At 38.1% G+C, this 15,679-nt stretch overlaps 2 protein-coding genes and 1 long non-coding RNA gene across 3 annotated transcripts; 1 reads left to right on the forward strand and 2 right to left on the reverse strand.

Moving 5' to 3' along the window:
• LOC109841646 lies at positions 2,418-4,850 on the forward strand. The gene is made up of 5 exons (XM_020410596.1): positions 2,418-2,860; positions 3,024-3,367; positions 3,452-4,022; positions 4,149-4,462; positions 4,739-4,850. The coding sequence occupies exons 1-5, from the start codon at positions 2,792-2,794 to the stop codon at positions 4,848-4,850; spliced, it is 1,410 nt and encodes a 469-aa protein (XP_020266185.1). The 5' UTR covers positions 2,418-2,791.
• LOC109843757 lies at positions 5,233-5,878 on the reverse strand. Its single transcript, XR_002247787.1, has 3 exons — positions 5,862-5,878; positions 5,681-5,774; positions 5,233-5,593 (listed from the first exon to the last, which is right to left on the reverse strand). It is a non-coding gene; the product is annotated as an uncharacterized LOC109843757 (long non-coding RNA).
• On the reverse strand, positions 11,147-14,390 carry LOC109841648. The gene is made up of 2 exons (XM_020410597.1): positions 13,199-14,390; positions 11,147-13,071 (listed from the first exon to the last, which is right to left on the reverse strand). The coding sequence occupies exons 1-2, from the start codon at positions 14,388-14,390 to the stop codon at positions 11,147-11,149; spliced, it is 3,117 nt and encodes a 1,038-aa protein (XP_020266186.1).

Raw genomic sequence — 15,679 nt, forward strand, 5'->3', positions numbered from 1 at the left:
GCCGCTGTTCATCTCGAGGCCCACGCATACTCTCGTGATAAACCCGCTTGAGGGGTGTGAGGTCTCTTACCAGTGTGGTGGTCTGTTTTGATTTTAATATAGAGAGTTTTAATATGAATTTGCAATAACTAAAGTTACTAGTAATTCAAGTAGGCTTTAAGATTATATTGGTCTCTTAGATGGTTTGTACCAGTTTGATGCTCCTTTATTTGAATGACGAGATATATATATAATTGAGTTCTAGTTCACCATGTTGTGCATGGCTGACGTTTTGTTTAACTATGAGGTCATATGCAGATAATGGGCTTATTTGGGGAGCAAAATGGATTAAATACGGAACCTCATAGATGACTACTTTCGAAAAATAGTAAATCATTCGTTCATATGAGCTTAGTATACGTGCATGCGGACATATTTATTTTTTATTCAAAATTCTTTTTATACGTGGACATGTTGTTTTCTCCAAAAATAATTTTGTTAATAGTTAGGCAGCACACACGCAATACATGCACGCACATATGATAAGAATGTATGTCGCGTGCATATGAATGAGAGGGGCCTTTAGCGAGAACTCTGAAAATTTTAATCCACTTTGTATACATTTTCTTCTAAGAAAATATGAACAGTAAAGGATACCGAATGAAGTTTAAAAACTTTCATCCAAACAAATTGCTCTTTTACCCATGAATCCAGCAACATTTATTAATTGCTTCATTCACTTTGAGAATGTTATTAAAATATCATTTACAGAACCAATATATATAAGCCTACAGCTTCGGTGCTCCCTAAAGATTTGTTGGAGCACTGGTGGCATATCTGTAAATAATTTCCTTAAAAATAGCTCTCATATTTTTAGGTGGATAGATTTGGCGGTTAGGAGGTGTTCCACACCTAAAATTGTAATTAACTATAGGTAAAAAGGTTATTTTAGGAAATACAATTTAGAAGAAAACAGAATTTATGATTAGTTAGAATTCTCCAATTCACGTTATAATTTTTTACCGCCTTATCAAGTCACGCTCCGCCTGTAGAAAAAAAAAACTATTTGCTCCGAAAAACAAATCAATCAAACAAAGCAAAATATTATCGATAACTCACAGAAAATAGAGGGAAAACGAAACCCTAATTTTTTACCTGGAAGAAGACGCAGCTTAAGTTCAGGCTTTCAGCTCTTCGACTTTATATTAAACTCTTTAGTGTCTAAACTATTTTGGAGAAGATGACGCTCACGCCGATCCGCACTCGATCGCCGTCTCCAAAAAATCTCGTGAAGGCCATGAAAGGTAAGTCTTTTTCATTTTTAAAAAATGTTAATTATGTAATATGATCTATTGTCTTTAATTAGTGTTGGGACAAACGAATATTAGGCGCCTGACATATAGTTGCAGCAACTTATGCTTAAATTTTTTAATTATTTAGTTTGATGTAGTCGCTTTCGTTGCTTTCGTTGTAGATGTAGTAGCTTTCACAACAGCAACTTTCGGTTAAATTTTTTTAATTATATAGAATGATGTAGTCGCTTTAGTTACTAAATTAAAAACATAATCTCCATGTTTATAAGCTAATTAAAAGATGGCTACAATTTTTACTACAGAAGTTCTTACAGCTTGCATGCATGCACTTTCTCTATCACACATGAACATATGGCCATGGTGCAAAATTAAAGACTTTTAGTTTCAGTTCATAGTCCAAAGAGTCATAAATTTCATCATCTAATACTTAAAAATTATATGATGCTGAACTAGTAAATTGATGTGATCTACCATATGGAATTGTCTGTGATACAACTATAAACTTTTATTGACTTCTTTGAAAGAAAAAAAAGTCACAATCACATATATTTAAGCGATTTATTTAGGAGTTATAATTTTATTTTTCTTGTACTTATTTTTGATATTTAATTGAAATGTAGAAAATGTCAGAGAGGAGTCTATTGGTATTTATTGCAATCCAACAAAAATGTTCAATATCGTAAGTGGCTTAACAAATGTACAAAAACAAGCGATAGTGGATATGGGTTTGGGAGGTATTTTATATATTCCTGATATAAGAATGCGTCGTTGCCTTTGTTATTGGTTAATGATTAAGGTAAATATAGAAACACGTATAATTAAAATAAGAGATTACGAGGTGTCACTATCAGAAAAGGATGTCGTTTACTTGATGGGATTACGTGCTGAAGGTGATATTGTTATGCTTTGCAATGAAAGTGTTGACCCGGAAAATTTGAAATATTATGTTGAACCATTCACGAAGAAAATTACAATCCGACACCTTATAAATTGTATTGGTTCATCTGATGGAGCAGACGATCATTTAAAAAAATCTCTTCATACAATTGGGCTAGATTCACTCTTGACTTTTTATTTTCAAGCATTACAAGTCAGAGGAAAAAAATGCGAAGTACATAAATGGGTGTATGCTTCTGTTACAGGTAAATTCTTTAATTTAAGTGAGCTAATATTTTTGTTTTTACTATTTTATCTTATAATAACTATATATGCTTGTCATTTATATTAGCTGTGGTATTATGAGCACTTCAGATTTCCGGGTAATGACTTTGATTACAATGCTAAAAGTCTTCCAATAATGGCACATTGGACTGAGAAGCGATGTGCATCAAGAGAGAACTATGAAAATTTATTTGGTCGTGCTGATAACAAAATGTATCATGAATTACAAAAAAAAAGGTAGATAATTAGTTTGGTTATTGGATTATTTTATATTATTAAAACCAAATGTGCATTATTAATGTTCTTTCTTATAGCTAGTAGTAGTATTTGATTTAGCGATGCCTTACATGCAACAAGAAACAACTCAGGCTTCAGAAGGACAACATACAACAACATCCAATCAAAAGGTATGTGAGGTTTAACTATTGATTCTTTTTTTAGATTTCAACAACATCCAATCAAAAGGTATGTGAGGTTTAACTATTGATTCTTTATTTAGATTTAATCTAGCTTAGTACCCACTTAAACTTTTTATTATATTTAATTTTATCTTTGTAAATATGTTTTTAGGAACATTATGCTACTTTTGAAAATAAATTCAATGGTCAAGCTGGTCAAAGCTTGAGGCCAAATCATGGAGAAGAAAAAAAAGAGGCGAAGGAGGAGAAGGAAAAAGACGAAGAGGACGAGGAAAAAGATGAGGTTTCAGATGAAACATTTGATGACATTGACAAACATATGCTATCATTTCGTATGGCTTCAATTGAACGGAGTGTGCATTGCTTAGAAAATAATATAAAAAAAATTATGCTTGAAATTACACAAGCTATCTTCGAGATGAGAGATGATGTTTCCACGCTCAAATCCGACATCAGAGAAAGCAAATTATATTCAAAGGTTAAAATTTTGGTTATGCATTATATTACTTGTAAACTTCTTTTTTACACATATCCTAACTTAATTTTTTATCACCTCTGTTTCTAGAATCATATGCAGAGAATTGAAGAAAAATTATGCAATATTTGCATTAGTCTTAAAGGAGAATCATTTGAAAAAGAAAGGAGAAATCCACTTAGCCATGGTAGTAACATCGGAGAAAATAGTGTTCATGTAGATTTAAATATGGAACCTCTTAATATGGATTCAGAGTGGATGAATGGTGAGACTTATATGTCACCTCATCATGAGCAAAGGGAAAGCAGCAAGAAGCATCAAACTACATTAGAAAATATGAAACCATTAAGAAGTGTACAGAAAAAAATGTCATTTGCACAAAAAAAATCAAAGGAAGTTGAGGATACTATCAACATGTGCCAACGTAATAAACATTCACATGAAGAGAAAATCATATCTGCTTTTCAGGGAGCAGAAAAGGAAGATCCTGACTTACTACCTCTAGGACTTACACAAGATGAAGTTATTGCTATAACTTATTACAAGGCATGTATAAGGAAAGGAGAGAAAATTAAGTCTTTTGTTCAAATAGGTGATATCATTCTCACTGGAGAATATTTGAAGCCTTTGCTTGCAAGTGGAAACTTTGGAATTGATGCATGGTTATCAAATGAGGTACTTATTCTTTATTCTATACAAAATCAAATGCATTTGTGGTAATCGTAAAGTTATTCTTTGCATTGTGACTTTGGTTTGGTGAATGTAAGTAGTAACTTGGTGAATTAAAATTATATTTTTCAGATAATTGATGCATATACATATTTGCTTAGACTACGAAGCAGTAATCAGAACTTCGACAACAATAAGATTAGCTATCAATCATGCTTCGCGTATGGCTTGCTTCAAAGAAATGTGCAACAAGGAGTAACATCATCATTTCATAATATAAAAAAATATGCTAATGATGTTCGTGAAATAATGTCATCTGATATGGTATATTTACTATTATGTTTATATTCCCTACAAAGTTTCTCAAATAATTCAGTTGATAATTCTATGACTAAGTCTTTTTTTATTATCCATGTTTTTATAGGTGTTAGTGAAGGAAATCATTGGTATGTTGTTGTTATGCTCCCTCAAATCAGGAAGTTCCAAATCCTAAACTCGATGCTTGGTGGAATGGTTGAATCACAATACAAAACAGTTAGCATGAATTTTGTAAGTACATACTAAATACTCACATTCATTATTTTGAAAAGGCGTTGAGTTATATTAATGAACTCTCTATGACAAATATCATCTACTATGAATACAAATATCATCACTATCGTTAACTAATGTATCCATAAGTGAGTTGTCAATTCGAATGACTCAAAGTGGTACTTGTCCAGGCGATTAAAACCTGGAGGTGGAGGAGTTAATGCAGCTAAATTCAAAGCAGCATTAAAACGCCCAATAGTTGTGCGCTATATTCAAAGCAGCCAACAATTTAGAAGACATTAACGACCAATACAATTAGCTCTTGCATAAGAAACCATATGCGAAAACTGAGCATTAATTGGAAATCATCCATAAAAACGCCCAGAGCTACAAGAACACCGATCAGCTGAGAGCTTGCATGGAAGTTACAGAAGAAACAGTAAACCAAGGTTCTGGAATGAAAACAGATATTTGCCTGCATAAATTTTAAAACAAATTGTTTGAAGCTTTAATCTGAAAGTAGCTCCACGCATTACCAGAATTAGCTAGCAACTACTACATAATTACCACATGAAAGAAAGAAACAGAGAAATTAATGCTTGAGACACACTTCTAAGACATATGATACATTCAACGGTTCATCCATCACAAATCCAAAATTTGAACCCTATTAAGTTTAACAGAATGAAAGAGATAGCTTGTTTGCTTTATTTTCATTATAATGAATCCAATAAGCAGAATAACATGTCAAAAAAACTAAAGTTTAAGACAGAATAACATGAGAGTGTAGTCTAGCTAGCATTATTCCAAACACAAAAAGCAGAGTCCAGAAATTGTCCAGGTATAGGAGATGAAATAATCAAGAACAATCCTCGCTTCCAAATCTCTTAGGGCCACCTCATTAGCCTTTTCTCTTCAGTTATCTCTTAATCTTCCCATTCGCTCTGTTAATTCACAAATACCAATCTTGTTTCACTGCCTTCCACATTCATAAATACCAATCTTGTAATCTTTGTTGAAAAGAATTCGTAAGACCTTCCAAGCATCTGGGAATAAGAAACATTCACATTCAGATTCAGATACAATAATAAGCCATAAGATAAACCATAAGCATGTATAATAATATTATATACCTAGAATGTGCAAAGTTTTCAAGATAAAGTTGTTTCCAATCAATGCAGGTTGTAGTCTTCTTGTGACCATGTCTTATCAGATGGAAAATATCGCCTGTAATTGAAAAACATTAATTATTTTTACATTTTAGATAAGAGAATACGCAAAAAAATGTAATGATCATAATCTAATTAGAATTACCCAGTGTCGTTATTCACCTCTTGTTTGTCAATGTTGTTTACTGAAATACTTGGACAGCTCCGAATATTATGACATTGTTGGTTGCACATGCCACAGCGGTTAGTTCGTTTTTTACTGTATGCCTTCAATCTTTTTCTGGGTGCGCCTTTCGTCTTTGCTCGGATGGGATCTAGCACGATTGTTGTATCTCCATCCTCATCTACATTTATCTCACATGTTCCATTATCTGAGTTATAATCATTATATGCTTCAGATTTATTTTCCTTCAGTTTAAATGATGCTAATTTGCTATTAAGAAAATTCATAAGCTCAGAAAATTGATCTTCGGACTTAGCTGTCTTATAACACACTTGTTTTGCTAGTTTCAGCAATTTTTGGTTTCTAATTGCATGATCTGAGACTTCATTCACTATGCCATGTCTATCAGAAGCAAATCCAGCTTTAACATTTTTAGTCCACCGTGGCCAAATACAACACTCCGGAAATGATGTAATATTTAAATATTTCATTAAGGAAAACATATGACTGCACGGTGTTCCTTTTGTTTCTAGTTGCAAGCATTCACATGCTAACTTGACTAACTTTCCATTTTCCCATTTACAACAAACTATTGTGCGCACCTCTGGATTTGAGTCAATTGTGATAACAAAGTTGTGAAGTCCGTCCACAATGTTGTGCCCTACGATACAATATTTTTTTCCTTTTTGCATGTCAATTTGAATTAGATCAAAAATAGCACGTGTATAAACATCAGCAACATATAACTGTCATGCCCCGCTTCCCAAAATACCGGGAATCGGAACGTGAACAAGCCCGCGACGTATTAGATTAAGAAGAAATATACACTATCATTTTTTTTCTTTTCTTCTCAACCTAATACGCTAAGCGTCTGGAAACAATACAATGCAAAGGCACAGGTCCCCAATCACAGTAGCGAGAATATAATAAACAACACAGACAAAAAATATACATATCACAACTGAAATATCATCCGAGACACAAAGTTTGGGTCAAACATGCCCTTATTACAAACAGTTCAACTAAAATAAGAAAATACATAGTCTGACAAAATAAGAAGGAAGTACTGCAAAATAACTAAGTCCATCGAAAGACTAAAGGGTAAGGTACTACATAAGTAATCTAGTGTCCATCAGTGATTACGTAAAAGAAAAGGTTAAGCTTCCGTCTGTTCTTCTGTTCCACCTGGAAGACACTCCGGCTGGGCATACTCCTGCTCTAATGCATCATCATACTGGACCTGTCCGTCCTCTAAATCTGACGTACACCAGAGAAAACAGGTGTACGTCAGCGCACATAACGTACGGCAAGATCCCACAAGGAAAGTAGAAACGGTCGAACGACCAATGCAAGAACAATAATAATAATAATAGTAATAATCTAAATGAAATCCACCACCAAAATATAATAATCAGAAGAATCAAAAATCGATCGGGTAACGAGGTCCTGCAGCTAGCAATCAAACTAATCATCCAAGTAACGAGGTCATACTACTAGCCATTGTATAACAGGTCACTGGTCACATCTCACACAGAGTCAACGCTCCTGTCATCGGATAACTGGCTGTTCACAAATCCCCTACGCGCATCCAATACCGCTACACGAATCGGTCAGAGGACTACACGCAATCCGATTTCGGCCTGGTCCGAACTCAAGCAGAACTCGGGTGACTACACAAATTCACTGACTAAAGTGACTACACGAATTCACTTTAGCCCAACAAACCAACCCCAGTGACTACACGAATTCACTGGTGTGAGCCTGGAAGATACATCAACAGTCTTATCCGATCACATGAACACTAACTTCCCCATCCCAACTCTCTTGTTTTTTCTAAGCTAACTTATACACAGGTTTCTAAGTCTTAAACCGGACACACTAGGCCACACTAGTCATGGTTTTCTAACGGTTCTCAAGCATAACAAAGAGTAATAAACACAACTAATCATATACAGCAAGATCATAACATATCACATAATTAAAATTAAGAAACATAAATTATGAAAAATTCATAATAATCCCTTTTCTAAAATAACTCTTTTAAAAGATATTTATAAATGTTCTAAATAATTCCTTTTATAAAATAAATCCTAAAAAAATATTTATAAATGTTCTAAATAATTTCTTTTATAAAACTTTCTTAAATTACTGAAATTATTCTAAATTGATACTTATAAATTCTTTTAAATTATAATTATTCTAAAATAATTCTTTTGTCAAATAAATTCTATTGTTTTATTATAATTACTCTAAAATGATTTTTCACCAAAATAGTAATTATTTTAAATTGATTATTTTGTCAATAAAATTCTTTAAAATTATAAATTAATCTAAAATAATTTTATTTTATTTTATCTTTACAGTATCTATTATCAAAATATTATTTTTAGTATCATTCGTCAAATAAATCCGTGCAAGTCATCACAGTATATGTATTACAATATGAATGGTCATACATTATTGTCCACAGTCCATTTCGTTCACAACAGTTCTATACGTTATAGTTCTCAGTCCAATATGTTCACGACAGTTCCGTATTTGTAACGAATAATTATTCGGTAACGAGTTCGTATGTAAAATAAATTTGTGATCAATCTAAAATTATACTGAGCAAGAATAGGGATATTGCCTCGGGTTTTTGTCGAACGATTCGACTTCGACGGTGGGTCTGAGGCTGACGGGGCGGAGTTTCTGGACATGGAAGGCTGCTGTCGGGCTGGCGCGGTACTGTAGACAAGCAGCGGGGTGGTTGCTGGCTGGGCGGCGCTGGTGGCAGCTCGACAGAGCGCTTAGGGGAGGCGGAACTCGCTGGTCTTCGTCGGAGGAGGGAGAGAAAAAGAGAGAGAGAAGGGGAGAGAGAGAGAGAGAGAGAGAGAGAGTTGTGTACGAAGGAGAGAGGGGGCTGGGTGGGGTTTAAATAAGGGAAAAAATGAATAAAAAAATTGAAAAAAATAAAATAAATTAATGAATGCGGTGCGCTTGAAGCCATTTTTTTGAAAAGAAGAGGATGGAGAGAACGGGGTTGTTGGGGTAGCTGATGGGGGTTCGACGTGGGAAACAAAAGCTGGGGTTATTTTCAAATGGGTTCGGGTATTTAAACGAAAATAATTAAAATAAATAATTTCGGGTACTTAAAAATTAAACTAATTACATAATAATTATCTATAAGTAAAAACGTACATTTTGAGCTAATACAATAGTTGATATGAAACTGTCGAAAATATACCTGTATTGTACAATTAAACGGAAATAATTAATAATAAAAATATATTTACTTATGTTTAAAATGAAATAATTATGTGACAATTATCTACACGATAAAACGTACCAGTTATGCTAATACGACAGCTGATACGTAATAATACAATAATTTACACAAATAATACGTAATTAATAATTTAATATAATACAAGAATTAATACGTAATAGTAATAATAATACGACGTATTATTTAAATTAATATGTAATAGTATCAGTAACACAACGGATAAATCCTAAAAATTTTCATTGCACTAAATTAATTTATAAATATAAAAACCATTTAAATAAATATAAAACTTAGACTTTAAATCATAGAAAATTCTAGAAAATCAAGAAAAATACAAATACTCTTTTAAAAATCATAATTAAATATTTTAAAATACCAAAAATTTATTTTAACTAGTATCAAAATTTTACGGTCATTACATTCTACCCCCCTTAAAACAAATTCCGTCCTCGGAATTAAAATAATAGTGATGTATAAAGAACCCAAGGACAGGGATCTCTCAACACATATAGAGAATGATTCAAATAACTGCATATTCATAAGCAGGGAGAAAGTAGGACAAGAACAATACAGGGTAAAGTACAAGATGTAACAACTAAGATTCAGAAAACAGATGAGGGTATCGTTGTCTCATTTCAGACTCAGTCTCCCAAGTCGACTCGCCAGGAGAATCTGGGTGCCACATCACACGAACGAGCGTGACGGTCATGTTCCGGAGAGTCTTCTCTCTTCGGTCTAAAATCGCCACAGGCGGCTTCTTGTATGTCAAATCAGGTTGCACCTCAATCTCCTAGAAATCTACGATATGACTCGGATCTCCGACATATCTCCGCAACTGAGAAATGTGGAATACGTCATGCACTCCAGCCAATGCGGGTGGTAATGCAAGTCGATACGCCACTTCTCCAACTCTCTCTAGTACGTCAAAAGGTCTCACATATCGTGGACTCAACTTCCCACGCATTCCAAAGCGAATGTTACCTCGGTTGGGGGAAATCTTTAGGAATACATGGTCTCCTGGCTGAAACTCCAAATGTCGACGCTTCGCATCCGCCCAATGCTTGAATCGGTCCTCTGCTATGCGAAGTCATTCTCGGATGATTCTGACGGCATCAACTGACTTGTCAATCAACTCTGGCCCAAAAATCTCTCGTTCACCAATATCGTCCCAACTTAAAGGAGAGCGACACTTCCTCCCATATAATGCCGCGAAATGAGCCATTCCAATACTAGCCTGGAAGCTATTGTTGTATGAAAACTCAACCAAATGCAAGTGATCTTCCCATGACCCGTGAAAGTCAAGCATACAGGCTCTAAGCATATCCTCCAAAATCTGAATGGTCCTCTCTGATTGCCCATCGGTCTGAGGATGATAAGCTGTGCTGAAACTGAGATTGGTCCCAAGACTCGCCTGCAAACTCTTCCAGAATTCTGAAATAAATCGGGTATCGCGATCCGAAACGATGCATACTGGAACTCCGTGCAATCGTACGATCTCTTCCATGTATCTCTGAGCAAGATATTCTGTTGACTGTCCTACTCGGAATGGAATAAAGTGAGCCGATTTGGTTAATCGATCTACGATCACCCAAATAGCATCATTCTGTCTAGTACTCCGAGGTAAGCCAGTAACAAAGTCCATGGTAACATGTTGCCACTTCCATTCTGGAATAGGCAATGGTTGCAAAAGGCCTGCGATGCACTGATGCTCTGCCTTCACCTGCTGACATACAAGGCACTTCGCCACACTACGAGCCACAACTCTCTTCATACCACGCCACCAAAAGTTTAGTTTCAGATCCTTGTACATCTTCGTACCTCCAGGGTGAATAGAGTACGGTGAGCTGTGAGCTTCCCGTAATATCTCCTCTCGAACATCTCCTTCTGGTACGCAGATACGACTCCCAAATCGTAAGGATCCGTCCTCATGAACAACAAATTCTGGCCGAAGACCAGACGATGCTAACTCTCTGCACTTCTGAAGAAATGAGTCACCTGATTATGCAGCCTTGATTCGCTCGACCAATGTCGATTGAATCTGAAGATTCATCAAGAAAACGGTGACTCCTAGAAGAAAAACTTCTATACTCATATCTCTCACTTCCTGCTGAAGTTTCCACTGAGCCGTGAGGGTCATGATTGCTGGCAAACGGCTCAAAGCATCTGGTACTACATTAACCTTGCCAGGGTGGTACTGAAGGTCAATGTTGTAATCTACCATCAGTTCTAACCATCTACGTTGTCTCATGTTGAGCTCCTTCTGAGTAAATATATACTTCAAGCTCTTGTGGTCAGTGAATACCTTCACTTGCTCTCCCAACAGATAATGTCTCCAAAGCTTAAGAGAAAAAATCACAGCTGCTAACTCCAGGTCGTGGGTAGGGTAATTCTGCTCATGCTTCTTTAACTGACGAGACGCATACGCTACCACATGACCATCTTGCTGAAGTACGCATCCCAATCGTCTTCCTGATGCGTCGCAAAACACCTCAAAGTTTCCACTCTTATCTGGTATCGTCAATACCGGGGCAGAAATCAATTGAGACTTTAACTCCTCAAACGCCTGCTCACAAGCTTCGGACCAGACGAATTTAATATCTTTCCTCGTAAGAAGCGTCATCGGTTCCGCAATCTTCGAGAAATCCTTGATGAAACGTCGATAATATCCAGCTAATCCCAGGAAGCTCTTAATGTCGGACACCGACTTAGGGGTAGGCCAATCTTTCACTACAGATACCTTCTCCGGATCCACTGATATGCCGCCTCCTGACACCACGTGTCCCAGAAACGCTATACGATCTAGCCAAAACTGACACTTACTATACTTGGCGAATAGTCGATGCTCTCTCAAGGTCTTCAGTACGTACCGCAAGTGCTCTGCATGCTTTGCTTCATTCTTAGAGTACACCAGGATATCATCGATAAAGACTTCTACAAACTTGTCCAGCACATCATAGAATACCAGATTCATCAGGTTCATAAATGTCGCTGGCGCATTAGTCACACCAAACGACATCACTAAGAACTCATAATGTCCATATCTTGTCCGGAACGCAGTCTTGGGAACATTAGAGTCCTTGACTTTCACCTGGTGATATCCACTCCGTAGATCCAGCTTAGAAAATACTCTCGATCCTCCCAATTGGTCAAAGATATCATCAATACGGGGAAGAGGATACTTATTCTTCACTGTCACAGCATTCAACTCCCGGTAGTCGATGCACATCCGCTTGGATCCATCCTTCTTTCCCACAAGCAACACAGGTGCTCCCCAGGCCGATACACTGGGTCGTATCAAGCCTCTCTGCAAAAGATCATCCAACTGAGTCCGAAGCTCGGCCAACTCAGCTGGAGGCATACGATAAGGAGTCTTGGAGATCGGAGCAGTTCCAGGCTTTAATTCTATGGAAAACTCAATTGCTCGATCCGGTGGCAACCCATAAATATCGTCGGGAAACACATCTTCAAATTCCCGAACTACAATTGGCTTCTCGGGTTCCACCTGCATAGCAACAAACGTCGCCTTCTTCGGTCTAGCTCTATACTCTACCGGTCCAGCCGATGTACTACCACTGAGGAATTCAAACCTCGGGTGATCCGGTATCTCGAATACTACGCTCCGACGACGACAATCAATGGTGGCAAAGAACGATCCCAACCAATCCATTCCAAATACTGCATCGAAACTCGGCAGATCAATCACCAGGAAATCTGCAAAGAGCTCTCTCCCGCTGATGACTACAGGGCATGATTCATAACCACTGGACGCTACTAAAACACCACTGCCAGTATTGATATTCCAGCCTGTGGTCAGAGGAGTTATAGGAAGAGAGTGGGCGGTCGCAAATCGACGAGATAAGAAACAATGGGAAGCCCCAGAATCAAAGAGTGATAAAGCCGGAACAGAGGAAACAAGGACCTTGCCTATTTTAGGAGAGGGTAATTACGACTAAGCTTAGTACTCATAACAATTCCTATCATGCTTTCATCAGGTAAGGCTAGATAAGGAAAAATTCATATGCAAGTAAAACTAAGAATGAACAGTTCTTACCAGTGATAACTTGATCGTTCGCCTCAGCTTCCACAGCTGACATCATGAATGTTTGACGTGGAGGTTGCTGCGTTTGTGCTTCCTGATAAAGCTGTTGTTGTGGAGGGAGAGGTCCAGTTCGAGGGTAGGATCTGTGCTGGGGCTGTGCTGCTGGTGCAGGTCGAGGTGGAGCTGGAGGAGCTGCTCGAACTGGAGGTGGGGGCAAACGAGCCTGCTGTTTCTGAGGACAATCTTGACTCATATGGTCGGGGGACCCATAGCTGAAGCATAGATGAAGACGCCTAGGGCAATCCTGCTGAGTATGACCAGGGTAGCTACAATAGGAACACCTCACCGAAGGCTGGCCGCGAGTCTGCACTCCCGGGCGCTGATAAGGGTGACTCTGATGAAATGGCTGACGCTGAGAATGCTGCTGCCTCTGCGGGTTCTGCTGCTGCTGTCTCGGAGGGAGACGCTCGACACTTCGGGTCGGAGCTGTTGGTGTCCTACTCTGAATCAAGTGTGAATCTTCTGGTTCCTTCTGCACGCTCTCAATCTCACGTGCTGCATCCAATACGGCGTCGTGAGTCGTGAGAGCCCTACCAGCCAAAGCCAATCTGATATACTTGTCCAGACCTTTCTGGAACTGGTGCCTCCTGATAGTGGGGTCTGTGACCAAGTGTGGAGCATATCGGCTCAAGGAAGAAAATTCAGCCTCATACTCGTCGACTGATCGACCCCCTTGCTTGAGCTCGACAAATTTACGCAGGAGCTCATCTCGGGCCGATTGAGGAAAATACTTCCTATTGAAGCGATCAATGAACGTCTCCCACAGAATCGGCCTCTCTAGGTGTGTCTTCTCAGCAGCCCACCAGATTCGAGCTGTATCTGTGAGCTGGACATCCATAAGGTCTACCCACTCTGCAGGAGCAATGCGGGTCACCGTAAGGATAGTCTCGGTAACTTTCAGGAACTCTTCTGCTGCTAGAGATCCTTCGGCACCGGAGAAAGAAGGAGGTCGCATATACCGAAACTCCCTAACACCAGGTTCTGTACGAGGGGGAGGCTGGTGAGGCTCCCGCTGCAAGTTCCCAGCCAAATGCTGTTGATTCGTCGCTAGTCCCTGAATCATTGCCAAAAGTTGGCGTGGGTCCACTTCGGGCGGAGGGACATCACTACTGGACGGGTTACCATTGCTACGTGTACCCACCATGGTTCTGAAGGGAAGGCAACAAGGATCAAAATTATTGCAGGAAAAATCAAGTTAAGATCAAAATCGAAATTGGTTAAGGTAGGGACGGAAACAAGATTGGTCAAGATACTAGGATAAAGGCTAAGTATAGTCTTACGGATGAAATATGATATGCGTCTAAATTATTCATTATATTCTCACTGGTAGGAAATCGGGATCGTGACCGGGACCTTGACCTGCATAGGCCACCAATAAAACCTGTCACGCCCCACTTCCCAAAATACCGGGAATCGGAATGTGAACAAGCCCGCGACGTATTAGATTAAGAAGAAATATACACTATCATTTTTTTTCTTTTCTTCTCAACCTAATACGCTAAGCGTCTGGAAACAATACAATGCAAAGGCACAGGTCCCCAATCACAGTAGCGAGAATATAATAAACAACACAGACAAAAAATATACATATCACAACTGAAATATCATCCAAGACACAAAGTTTGGGTCAAACATGCCCTTATTACAAAACAGTCCAACTAAAATAGGAAAATATATACTTCGACAAAATAAGAAGGAAGTACTGCAAAATAACTAAGTCCATCGAAAGACTAAAGGGTAAGGTACTACATAAGTAATCTAGTGTCCATCAGTGATTACGTAAAAGAAAAGGTTAAGCTTCCGTCTGTTCTTCTGTTCCACCTGGAAGACACTCCGGCTGGGCATACTCCTGCTCTAATGCATCATCATACTGGACCTGTCCGTCCTCTAAATCTGACGTACACCAGAGAAAACAGGTGTACGTCAGCGCACATAACGTACGGCAAGATCCCACAAGGAAAGTAGAAACGGTCGAACGACCAATGCAAGAAAAATAATAATAATAATAGTAATAATCTAAATGAAATCCACCACCAAAATATAATAATCAGAAGAATCAAAAATCGATCGGGTAACGAGGTCCTACAGCTAGCAATCAAACTAATCATCCAAGTAACGAGGTCATACTACTAGCCATTGTATAACAGGTCACTAGTCACATCTCACACAGAGTCAACACTTCTGTCATCGGATAACTGGCTGTTCACAAATCCCCTACGCGCATCTAATACCGCTACACGAATCGGTCAGAGGACTACACGCAATCCGATTTCGGCCTGGTCCGAACTCAAGCAGAACTCGGGTGACTACACAAATTCACTGACTAAAGTGACTACACGAATTCACTTTAGCCCAACAAACCAACCCCAGTGACTACACGAATTCACTGGTGCGAGCCTGGAAGATACATCAACAGTCTTATCCGATCACATG

The sequence above is a fragment of the Asparagus officinalis genome, chromosome 5 (assembly GCF_001876935.1).
Source record: "Asparagus officinalis chromosome 5, Aspof.V1, whole genome shotgun sequence".
NCBI lineage: Eukaryota > Viridiplantae > Streptophyta > Magnoliopsida > Asparagales > Asparagaceae > Asparagus > Asparagus officinalis.

Excerpts from the sequence above, each read along its gene's own strand:
- LOC109841646 (XM_020410596.1), top strand. The coding sequence starts at position 2,792 with ATGCCTTACATGCAACAAGAAACAACTCAGGCTTCAGAAGGACAACAT. Across the intron at positions 4,023-4,148 it reads ATGCATGGTTATCAAATGAG|ATAATTGATGCATATACATA; the intron begins GTACTTATTCTT and ends TATATTTTTCAG. Across the intron at positions 4,463-4,738 it reads GTTAGTGAAGGAAATCATTG|GCGATTAAAACCTGGAGGTG; the intron begins GTATGTTGTTGT and ends GTACTTGTCCAG.
- LOC109841648 (XM_020410597.1), bottom strand. The coding sequence starts at position 14,390 with ATGGTGGGTACACGTAGCAATGGTAACCCGTCCAGTAGTGATGTCCCT. Across the intron at positions 13,072-13,198 it reads GAACGATCAAGTTATCACTG|GCAAGGTCCTTGTTTCCTCT; the intron begins GTAAGAACTGTT and ends CTCCTAAAATAG.